The following is an 11,745-nucleotide window of genomic DNA, read 5'->3' on the forward strand; positions in this document are numbered from 1 at the left end:
CCAGAGCCTCCAGGTGCCCAGCCTCGGACTCTGGTAGCAGGAGGGGTCTGGTTTCTCAGAAGCAGGGGAGGGGGAAACAGGAGGCAGCCATGGGTACAGGAGAGCCTCTCTGTACCCCAGGCACTGACACCTGCCGTCCCCAGGGCCCCTGCCTGCCAAGGCAGTCCACTGCACGTCCTCTGGCTCCGAGCTCCGGAAAGCTTCTCTGGACTGAGCCACGGTCTGCCCCCACCTCTCCCACCCACACTGCTCCTCCCCCGGAATTGCCCCAGCTCTGCCCTCGTGAGCTGCATGGACTGAGACCACTGTCTTCCACACAGCACCCTTCACCTACTCCAAGATGACCAGGCACGCTGCAAATGCCTTAGAAAATCACAGTTTTTGTCCTGGCTCCACAGCAGACATCCTGTCCCCTCAGAGCTCCAGCCCCTCAGTTAGCAGGGTGCCTAACGGGGGCCACAGTGTCTACTTGTGTTATTCTGAGCCTTCCCAGTCTGCAGGGGGAGGGCGAGGAAGGAGGATGCCTTCCGGAAGGAGGTGCCTCAGCTTCATCCAGAACAGTTTTGCCTTCATCTATCTTATATTTTGGTGTCCCTGTAAGGTTTCATCTGATAAAAAGCTGCTACAGCCAAAAGAACTTTAGAGATTTACTCGTTGAGCCATGGTTTCAGCCTCCTCTGCGGGTGGTCCTCTGGGTGCCATCTGAGCGGCACAAGGTAGATGCATGCAGGACCCTGCCCCCAAGGACTGAGTGCACACGTGGAGGCAGGCGGGCGGCCCTGGGCACACCTGCCTCCTGTGCTGAGCAGGAGTGAGGAGCACCCTGAGTGGCAGCCCTGCTCCCCGAGAGTGTATAGTCAGGGAGGGCAGCCGACAGAGCCTCAAACTGTGTCTCTGTGACTTGATTTTTTTTGCTTTGGGACTTTACAGACCTCAGGCTGCTGGAGTCAGACCCCGAGTCCATCGGTCGCCACTTTGCTTCCAACAGCAGCTCGGTGGCAGCCGCGATCCTGGTGCCTTTCATCGCCCTCATCATTGCAGGCTTCGTGCTCTATCTCTACAAGCACAGGTACCACGCAGGAAGGAGGCAGGACGGGCATCAGGCGGGCCCTCCCTCTCTCCTTGCAGTGCCCCCCCCGCCCTCCCCCCCCCCCCCGCCCTCCCCCCCCCCCCCCCCCCCCCCACCGCACCAGACCCCTAAGCCTCTCTGTGTCACTCTTTTCATGCTGTGGTCACTTCCTCTTTTATTGCCAGGAGAAGACCCAAAGTTCCCTTCAATGGCTACGCTGGCCACGAGAACACCAATGTTCGGGCCACGTTTGAGAACCCAATGTACGACCGCAACATCCAGCCCACAGACATCATGGCCAGCGAGGCAGAGTTCACAGTCAGCACAGTATGTACAGCGGTATAGCCACCCGGCCTGGCTGCCACCACCGCCACCGAGAGCCCCGCCTCCAGCAGCCGGTGAGCAAGGGTGTGGGAGGAAGACAGGTCATGACAGGCACAGACAGGGACTGTGTGCGCCAGGGGCTCCACCCAACGGAGTCGCACACGCCACACAGACACACCCAGTGAGAGGAGAGCTGTGCACTGAGCATCATTGTGTATCAGGCACTGAACCAGGCCCTTTGTGGATCTAACATATTGAATCCCTGCACCCCCTGTGAGGTAGAGGCTACTGGGAGCCCCATTACAGATGAGAAACCTGAGCTGCAGAGAAATTAACTTGAGCAAGATCACACAGCTCAGAAGGGGTGGGTTCAAAATCCCATCCCAGGCTGGCTGGCTGCAGAAACTGTGCTCCCCACCCCTGGACTTGGCAGAACATCAGTGTGGATTAGTCTGTTTCTCTCCAGAGAAAGAGAACCAACTGGATATATACATCCTCTGGGTCGAAGTCAAGCCCTGGAGATCTGTAGAGCTATACAGAGATGCACATATATGTGTGTATATAGGTATATTGTGTATATATACACATTCATATACTATACATGCAATACATATACCTATACATCTCTGTATCAATATATATCCATACCTATCCATCTATATATAGATATGCATCTCCATAGAGTTATATGTATATATTATATACAGAAAGAAATATAAATAAATATATATATTTAGAGACAGACACTCATCTAAGGAACTGGCTGGCAAGGTGGAAATCTACAGGGCAGGCCAGCAGGCTAGAAATTCCAGTAGGAGTTGATGCTGTCATCTTGAGTCCGAAGGCGGTCAGAGAGGGAATTCCTTCCTCCTCGGAGCACCTCAGTCTTTTTCTTAAGGCCTTCAGCCGATTGAATGAGGCCCACACACATTGTGGAGACTCAAAGTCTTCTGATTTCAATGTTAATCATATCTAAAAAGATACCTTCACAGCAATATCCAGATTGGTGTTTGACCCGTCAACTGAGCACCAGAGCGTAGGCAGGTTGACTTACAAAATTCCCCATCACATTGAGCACACCAGAGGGGAGGAGCCCCCCAAGATATGGACAGAGGGGCAGACAGACCTGCATGTGTACACGGTCATGCACACACACACACGCACATACGCACACACGCACGCAGGCATGCATCTGACAGGTCCACTGGGAAGGAACTGATGAATCTAAAAGGCACTGCCTCTTCCTCACTGTGTCCTCCTTCGATGACACCCTCACCTCTGGGACCTGGGACCCTTCAGGAGTTGCCCCAACATGATGTCCAAGCTGCACCCCTCTGAGAACTGTCCTCCCACACATCCTGCTTTCTGGGGATAGGCAGGTGCCCTCTCTCAGGTCCTGGGCTAAAGGGCTCTGGGGAGAAGAGTCACAGAGCCAGCCAGGTAGGGATTTCCAGTGAGGGCAGTGGAAAATCCACCAAGTGGGCCACCAGCCAAACCCAGAGCTAGTGCCGTGCTCCTTCCCCACACTCCTATGCACGGAAGCTCACGTGGTGGATATTCCCAGCCACACACAAATGGCAGTGCAGCGAGGAAACAGGCTTGTATGAGGGGGCCTGAGAAGGCCACCAACGGGGATGTTAGGGACAGTTCCTGCCGAGGGGGTTACAAGAGCAGCGAAGGTCATTATCACTGCCCAGCCCCTGACGTGCTTTACTCCCTTTCCACCTCACAACTCCAGGAGGATTTCACAGCCTCAGCTTGAGTCCCAGATGGTGAGTGAGTCAGGGATGCAGCAGATGCAGCTCCTGAATACAAACAATTTATGGAAAGAGCTCTTCCCCATCTTTTTACATCTCTCCAAAACAAACATTTAGATAAGGGTTCCCCCTTATTCCAGTGGGATTGTTTTAGCCTGCCAAAATTACTCCTCAAGTTTCATCTGTGTGCCCAATCTTCACTTTTTCCTACTCAGAACTCTTATCAACAGAAGGCAAAAGAGAAAAAGAAAAATCCCCTCTGACGATGTAAATCGGGGCTTGGAGATGATCAGTGAGGAATCTGATTCACTGCATGAATTATTGAACAGTGTAGGAAAGAAACAAGAATGCCCCCTGAACCCCGCACACGCACTCTTGCTCCACACTTGGGCTCTGCTGGGTTCCAGGTGCTGGTGTGCGCCATGCTGTCACCTCCGGGTCGGCTCCACGTCTGGGCAGCCCTCAGCATCGGCCCCTTGCCAGCAGGCTCCAAACCCACTGCCCAGCCCAGCGGTCTCCAGCACGGCCCCTCTGACCACTTCTGCCCATAGCTGGAGCACAAAGAAAGCAAGAGCCACCCTGAACAGACACCCACATATTTCAAATGAGTGACTAGATGGTAATTCTTTTAAAATAATGCCAAAGAGAAAAGCAGAAATTAAAATAAACACCCTACTAGGGAAGCAACGAGGCCTGTGCAGTCAGCGAGTAACAGGGCAGAGGAACAGGGCTGTGTGATGATGTGTGCCGACCCTTCCTCCGTTAAAAACAAGTATTAAAAATGAGATTTCACAACTGTGTCACTACAAAAATGAATATAATCCAGCCTGGATTCTTTATTACTGATCCATTATTATCCTAGTCATTTTTTTTCATCTGATTTTGAAAGGAACTAAAATTAGAATGTTTTCCTGGGCTCCTAAAAGTATGGTGGCCCCCAAGCACCAGGCCTCCAGGTCTAATGGCGAAGTTGGCCCTGCAAGGGAAAAAGACAGAAAAATTCATATTGTGCTGCACGCATTCCCTACCTACCCCCACCCCCAACCTGGGAAGATTAAAATCAAAGTGAAGATCGAGGTGATTCATCTCTTTCCCGCTTGTTCCTTCTTTGCTTTGCTGCTTTGCTTTTCTTCCTCTGCTCCCGGCCCCTCCCCTCCCACTGCCTCTTTTTCCTTTGCAAACCCAGGTGTGATCTGTTTGTTCCCAGTTCCCCAGGGGGCAGGAAGTAGGCTCCCCTGAGCACAGTGCCCAGTGCCCATCTTCGTTCGTCTCTCTGCCTGTGTCTGCTACTGCTGGGACTCGGACCCTCGCCCTGCCGCCATCTATGCCTGTCACCCTGGAGAGGACTCCTGCCGTGTCCTGAAAAGGCAGAAAAGGAAGAGGGGTTGCAGATGGAGGAAGAAAGTTTATGGATTTAAAATAGCAAAGCAACTTGTGGATGTGTGTGTGTGTGTGTGTGTGTATGGGCCTGACTACATACACACACACACACCGCTCCTCCATTCACGTCCTCCGGAAGAGACCATAAAGGCTTCAAAAATAGAAGTGCTCATGAAGGATGCTTCATGCCCTGTTACCCGCACACAGAGAAGAGATGAAGACGGGGAGGTACGGTCAGCTTTCAAACCAATATGCCCCCCGCCCATCCCATGTGTGAGGACACGGTGACTCAGTGACTGTAAGAGTGGGACACATCCCATGGTGTGGTCAGCGTGCAGAAACCAGCTGTCTGCTGATGGACGGCCCCAACTGCACAGTGGCAGCAAGGATTACCCCAAGGGCAGGAAAAAAGTCTTTGGAAATAGATTGAAAATCAGTTTATTTTTTTCCAAACACAATTTTATTGAGTTCTAAACCCAGTGGATTAAAAAGTCGTTTGGGTCCTGGGAAGCACTGGGAAAGAAGGGAGAACCGGGGAGGATAGGGCAAGAGTCTGGCTGGGAGCCCAAGGTCAAGTCTGGCTGTCAACTGAGAAAGAGAAGAGAAGACAAGTCTGTGGCCCAGAAAGGATGCCAGGTCTGGGGACAGCAGCAGGGTTCTTGAGAGAACAGGGGAGCAAGCCTGCCCTGGTACCCAAAAAACAATGGCTATCATGTACTGCATTTATTCTCTGTGCCTGACACTTTACCTATAGTATTTCTAGTCTGCACAATAACACCAAAACGTAGGATTTATTATTTCCCTTTGACAGATGAGAAAACAGAAGCCTGGAAAGGTAAAGACATGTGGGCCACAGAGTTAGGAAGTGTGGAGTCAGAATGCAAACCCAGATCAGTCCGCCCCAAAGTCCACTACACCAGCTGCCGGAAACCCCGGTCTAGAAGGGGCAGCTAAGAAGGGAGGAGCCGATGAATCTCTACGGTAGCACTGTGGCCAGGTCTGGAAAGCCAGACAAGACACCTGTGTGTCCTATCTGGGTTCTGCTGTCTCCGCGTAGGCAGCCTCGGGGCAAGGACTCAGCTCCCCAGGCCTCCTGCGGTTGGTGCTGGCTCCTTGGCTCCCAGCAGCCGCTGACCATAGCCAATAAAAGTCCTGGCAGGTCCTGAATCAAAACAACGGAGTGGCTGAAAGTCACACTCTCCAGCTCCTTGCAAGTGGGTTTGATTTATTTTCACAGCTATATTATGCTTGGGTCATTCATGAATTCCATAAGCATTGTTTGGAAGTTCAAGAGTTTAGGAATCAAAGTATAGCATTTAGAGCCACTTTCTCTGTCCTCAGGAAGGCCCCCACAAGCTTAAGCCCCTGTACATGTGTGATATGCTGGCCTCAGAGGTTCATATCACATATTGAAATAACAAATAGAAATGTGCAGGAGCAGAGGGACAGCGACACCTGGTTCTTAAGCAAATTCTAGGTTGGAACAATTAGAAGATCTGACTGACGTTAAGAGTAAAGTGAGAGGCGTCCGTTTCCAGCAGCCACAATGGAGGCTGACAGAGGCAGGAGCCTACCCCTGGCCGCACCACCTCTGGGACACGGCACCCTGGGCTTGGAGGGAGACGGCCAATCCAGACACACTCACACTCTCATCTCTTTCCTTGGCTGGAAACAAGTGCAGGAAGCTCCCCTCCTGATTTCTTACACTCCCTTCCCCCCGACGCTCCTCTCCTTTGACTGCTCCCTTCCCCTTTCTTATGCCCCTCTCAGACCACCCAGCGGACGCCTCTTCCCGCCCCCCCATCCCTCCCCTGCGTCTCCTTGTAAAGTTCCATGAGATGCTCGGGGAGCACCTGCTGGTGGGGCACCCAGCACTCCGCTGGGCATCACCCTCCACACCCCTGGCATTTCTCTCCACCTCCAGAGGCTTGGAAAGGAACAGGGCAGGTGAGGCCCTTCACCCACCATCTACGCCATATACCCATCACCATCCCATGAGGAAAAAAAAAAGTAAAACAAAAACAAAAAAAATCTTTTGTACAGAGATATATTTTTATTATACAAAGTTTGTACAGTACCAAAAAAAAAAAAAAAGGTGTAAATTTTTTTTCATTATTGTAGGTAAACGGTAGTGGAAGCCTTTTTTGTAAATGTAACAAAATGTATAAATATGGTTTTCAGAAAACATCCAGTGCTGTAAATATGTAATCTACACACCTTCTTGGCTTGTCTGCAGTATATACATTTAATTTATCTGTCTCTGTATATGAGGCTTCCCCCTGGGGTCCTGCATTATGGTACTTTCCTGAATTTGAAAGCAATTTTAAATTTTTTGAATTCAAATAAAATATAAATTTTTGCATTGGTTTTCTTACATTTTTATGGCCTCTTTCATGACTAGGGGCAAGTGTTTGTTGGGAAAGGGGACGAAAGACATATTTTAGCCTACAATCCAAGGTAGAAATATGGGAGTCCGTTTCTTAACTGCATTGTGTTAACACTGCTACGTGTTGGAAACTCTGAGCAAAAATGATAGTGCATACCCCACATACAAAACTTAACTCAAAATGGATCAAAGACCTAAACATAAGACCTAGAATTATAAAATGCTTACAAGAAAACGTAGGTGGAAAGCTTCATGACATTAGATTTGGCAGTGATCTCCTGTGTATGACATCAAAAGTATAGGCAACAAAAGAAAAAACAGATAAATTGGACCACATCAAAATTCACAACTTCCGTATATCAAAAGATACAATCAACAGAGTGAAAAGGCAAACTATAGAATGGGAGAAAATATTTGCATATCACATATCTGATAAGGGGTTAATATTGAGCATCTATAAAGAACTCTTATGAAAGATTTGAACAGTCATTTCTCCAAAGAAAATATACAAATGGCCAACAAGCATATGAAAAAATGCTCAACATTACTAATCATTAGGGAAATAAAGCCACAATGAGATGTCACTGCATACCCATTAGAATGGCTACTATTGAACAATAATAATAAGTGCTGGTGAGGATGTGGAGAAATTGGAACCCTTGTGCCCCATTGGTGGGAATGTAAAATGTGCAGCCACTATGGAAAACAGTATGGTGATTTCTCAAAACACCAAAAATAGAATTACTATATTATCTAGCAGTTCCACTTCTGAGTACATAGCCAAAAGAGTTAAAAGCAGGGTCACAAAAAGATATGTTAATAGCGGCATTTATTCACAAATACCAAAAAGTAGAAGGAACCCAAATGTCCATCAACAGATGAATGAACAAAATGTGGTACATATGTACAATGAAATATTATTCGGCCTTAAAAAAGAAGAAAACTCTGACCCATACTGCAACATGGATGAGGATATTATGCTAAGTGAAATAAGCCAGTTACACACACACAAAAAAAACAGATACTGTGTGATTCTATTTATACAAGCTACCTTGAGTCATCAAATTCATACAGAAAGTAGAATGGTGGTTGCCAGGGACTAGCGGGAGGCAGGGATGGGGAGTTACTGTTTAATTAGTATAAAGTTTCAGTTTTATAAGATGAAAAGTTTCTGGAGGCCTGAAAGCCCTACACGTTCTTCTTGTTTTAGAACAAAGAGCTCAATTGACACCAGGTATGACTTGTCAGCCTCTACATGATCTCCTGATGGGAGAGATTTTAGTTGAATATGCTATGAAGGCTGTGGAAAATAGTAGTACAGCCACTGGACTCAGAGGTAAAGATGGTGGTGTCTTTGGGGTAGAAAAGGAAGTCTTCCTAAACTTTATGAAGAAGGCTCCAACAAAAGACTTTTTAATATTGATTGGCATGTTGGAATGGTGGTAGCAGGTTTGTTGACAGATGCTCCTTCTTTGGTAACAAGAGAAGCAGCTTCCAACTTTAGATCTAACTTTGGCTATAACATTCCACAAAAACATCTTGTAGATACAGTTGCCATGCATATACATTCTGCAGTGCTTTTGGCTATAGTTTTACAGTAGGCTCTTACAGAGTGAATGGCAGGGCACAATTCTGCAAGATATTTCATACGGTTATTGGGATTGTGCCCTTGGCAAAGACAGGCATGCTGCAAAGATAGAAAATAGAAAAGCTTCCTGTAAAAGAAATGACCTGCCATGTTATTGTTAAGAAGTTGCAAAAATATTTACATAGTACATGATGAAGTTAAGAATAAATCTTTTAAATTAGAACTCAGCAGGTTGGTGAATTAACTAAAGGAAGACATGAAATTATTCCAAAAGGTATAAGGGAAGAAGTAGAGAAACATGCCAAGGAATCTTTGAAGGAAGATGAATCAGATGATGACAATACATAACATTTACTCCAGCATCTATTCTAAGTTTCTTCTGCAGTTCCAGGTAACATTTAGCCCCCTGTGGATTATACACGCTCACTAATCAATTTTCATTAAATTTTTGTATTGTGAAAAGGGAAAAAGAAAAGTTCGGGAAATTGCACAATTATGTGAATATAGTTAATGTACTTAATGCCACTTAACAATGGTTAAGATGATCAATTTCGTGTTACATATATTTTACCACAATAAAATTTTTTTTTATTTATAGTGGAGGCCACATCAGCTCAGACCTAGAACCTGGGGACAAAGAAGCTGCTCCCTTCAGGGCTGGAGTTTGGCCTGGACTGAGGAGCTCAGGATCTGAGGACCACAGTCTAAGGGCAGGTGGGCTTAGGCAGTAGAAACTCTATAGCAGAGAAAGGCCAAATCAAGGAGGGTCATCCAGGCAAGACAGTCATGAGAGGAGTGGTGAGGAAGAAGAAGAAGGAACTGGCAAGAGCTAGGAGCCTATCCTTTCTTAAATGTACTATGCATTTGTTAGCAGTCATCATTTTAGGTAGAAAATTCATCCAAACTACCTTCAGTTTTCTGATTCCCACTACCCTTCACTTTTGCACTGTACCTCGGCTCCAACTGCCCCCCTTGTCACCTCAATAACCTGATTTAGACCAACATTCCCAGTCTTTTGTTTTTTGGGGTTTTGTTTGTTTGTTTGTTTTGTTTTGTTTTGTTTTGTTTGTTTTTTGAGACACAATCTCACTCTGTCGCCCAGGCTAGAATGCAGTGGTGCAATCTCAGCCCACTGCAACCTCCACCTCCTGGTTCAAGCGATTCTCCTGCCTCAGCCACCAGAGTAGCTGGGATTACAGGCACATGCCACCATGCCTGGCTAATTGTTGTATTTGCAGTAGAGACGGAGTTTCACCATGTTTGCCAGGCTGGTCTTGAACTCCTAACCTCAGGTGATCCACCTGCCTTGGCCTCCCAGAGTGCTGGGATTACAGGTGTGAGCCACCGTGCCTGGCCCCCAGTATTAATAAAGGCATTCCATCTGGGACACACTGCCTGGTGTTTCTCTCCCAGCCACAGGGAATCAGCAGGGTGGGTGCAGCCCTCCCACTGAAACCTCAGGTAGCTTGGCAGGGATTCAGGGTCAGGAATTGAACTGTTGTCCAACACAAGTTCCTGTTGGATTGGGAATCAAGAGAGGAAGGGAGCAAATATTAAGTCTAAGTTCAGAATACAAGTTCATACCAGCACACAAACATGCAAATACTTCATAAGAAAACAGCAGACAGGCTGGGCTCATGCCTGTAATCCCAGCACTTTAGGAGACTGAGGCTGGCGGATCACTTGAGGCCAGGAGTTCAAGACCATCCTGGCCAATATGGCAAAACCCTGTCCCTACTAAAAATACAGGAGAAAAAAGAAAGGAAGAAAATAGTAGACAATTTAGTAGACAAAATAGTAGACAATTGCTGGACACCACATAGAGTGGGGAAAGACTTCCAAACAGAACAAGTGTTCATAAGCCGAAGGGCATAGATAGAGGGGCAAGCCCAAACTATGATGCCTTTAAGACAAACTGCACCCCACAAGATCTACCTATACCAAGAGAACAGTGTCCCTGAACTAAGAAATCAAATAAACACTAACACCACTCCATTCCCTCACTCCAGTAGAAGCACCTGTTATTGCTGGTCTAGGAAAATCCTACATATTTATTTTATCATGGACAAAAAAGGTTCATGGACATATCTTCAAAGTTTCCATAAGAATAAAACAGAAAATGAGTAGTAAAGACATTGTAACTTGGGTATATACCTAAGAGTGGAAAAGAGAAAAAAAAGCAAAGAAAAGAAAACATTGTAACTAATTAAAATACTCCCCTAAAAAATAAATGAAGGAAAGCATCCCAACATTAATTAAATATAATCAAGCAATTGTAAATATTAAAGTTTAATACAAACCAGAAGTGTGAAAACTCAGGATACAAATAGACATAAAACAGGAAGAAATAAATGACAGCTTACAATAAAAGAACAAGCATATCTCAGAAATGAAGAGCAAACTGCAAAGTGTTTAACGCGCAACATACAGAAAGAAAGTATAATAAAGCACATATGGGAAGAAAACTTAAATGTCTAAGAAAACAGAAATTATGTAAAGAAGTAAAAAAATATGAGACTGAAAGTGATAAAAGGGCACTTTGGGAGGCCAAGGCAGGCAGGCGGATCACTTGAGGCCAGGAGTTCAAGACCAGCCTGGCCAACATGGTGAAACCTTGATTCTACCAAAAAATACAAAAATTAGCCAGGCATGGTGGCATGTGCCTGTAGTCCCAGCTACTTGGGAGAGTGAGGCAGGAGAATCGCTTGAACTCGAGAGGTGGAGGTTGCAGTGAGCTGAGATTGTGCCACTGCACTCCAGCCTGGGCAACAAAGCGAGACCCCATCTCGAAAAAAAGAGAAAGAGAAGAGAAAAGAGAAGAGAAGAGAAGAGAAGGAAGGAGAAAGAAAGAAAAGAAGAAAGAAAGAGAGAAAGAAAGAAAGAAAGAAAGAAGAAAGAAAGAAAGAGAAAGAAAGAGAAAGAAAGGAAAGAAAGGAAGAAAGAAAGAAAGAAAGAAAGAAAGAAAGAAAGAAAGAAAGAAAGAAAGAAAGAAGGAAAGAAAAAGAAATAAAGAAAGAGAAAGAGAGAAAGAGAAAGAAAAAAAGAAAGAAAAAGAAAGAGGGAGGGAAGGAGGGAAGGAAGGAAGGAAGGAAGGAAGGAAGGAAGGAAGGAAGGAAGGAAGGAAGGAAGGAAGGAAGGAAGGAGAGAAAGAAAAGGAAGAGATAAAAGACAGGCAAAGCAAGCCAATTTATGTACAATAGGAGTCCCTAAAGAAGAAAACCTAAACAAATTAGACAGAATT

The 11,745-nt window shown here is 46.2% G+C and overlaps 1 protein-coding gene and 1 pseudogene across 4 annotated transcripts in view; both read left to right on the forward strand.

The window, feature by feature from the left end:
• The window catches only part of CSMD2 (CUB and Sushi multiple domains 2), a 654,890-nt gene extending 647,995 nt beyond the window's left edge, over positions 1–6,895 (forward strand). For 2 of the 4 annotated variants that reach the window (XM_073007520.1, XM_073007524.1), the window contains 2 exons: positions 931–1,069; positions 1,255–6,895. In XM_073007520.1, the coding sequence (XP_072863621.1) occupies positions 931–1,069; positions 1,255–1,414 (299 nt within the window). In that variant the 3' untranslated portion in view covers positions 1,415–6,895. The remainder of the gene's footprint in view (positions 1–930; positions 1,070–1,254) is intronic. The other 2 variants (XM_037996751.2, XM_007979489.3) reach the window with 2 other exon arrangements.
• A 270-nt stretch (positions 6,896–7,165) lies between these two features.
• LOC119626223 (proteasome subunit alpha type-3 pseudogene) lies at positions 7,166–9,118 on the forward strand (annotated as a pseudogene).
• Positions 9,119–11,745: the final 2,627 nt, after the last annotated feature.

Source organism: Chlorocebus sabaeus, chromosome 20, assembly GCF_047675955.1.
Source record: "Chlorocebus sabaeus isolate Y175 chromosome 20, mChlSab1.0.hap1, whole genome shotgun sequence".
Classification (NCBI taxonomy): Eukaryota; Metazoa; Chordata; class Mammalia; order Primates; family Cercopithecidae; genus Chlorocebus; species Chlorocebus sabaeus.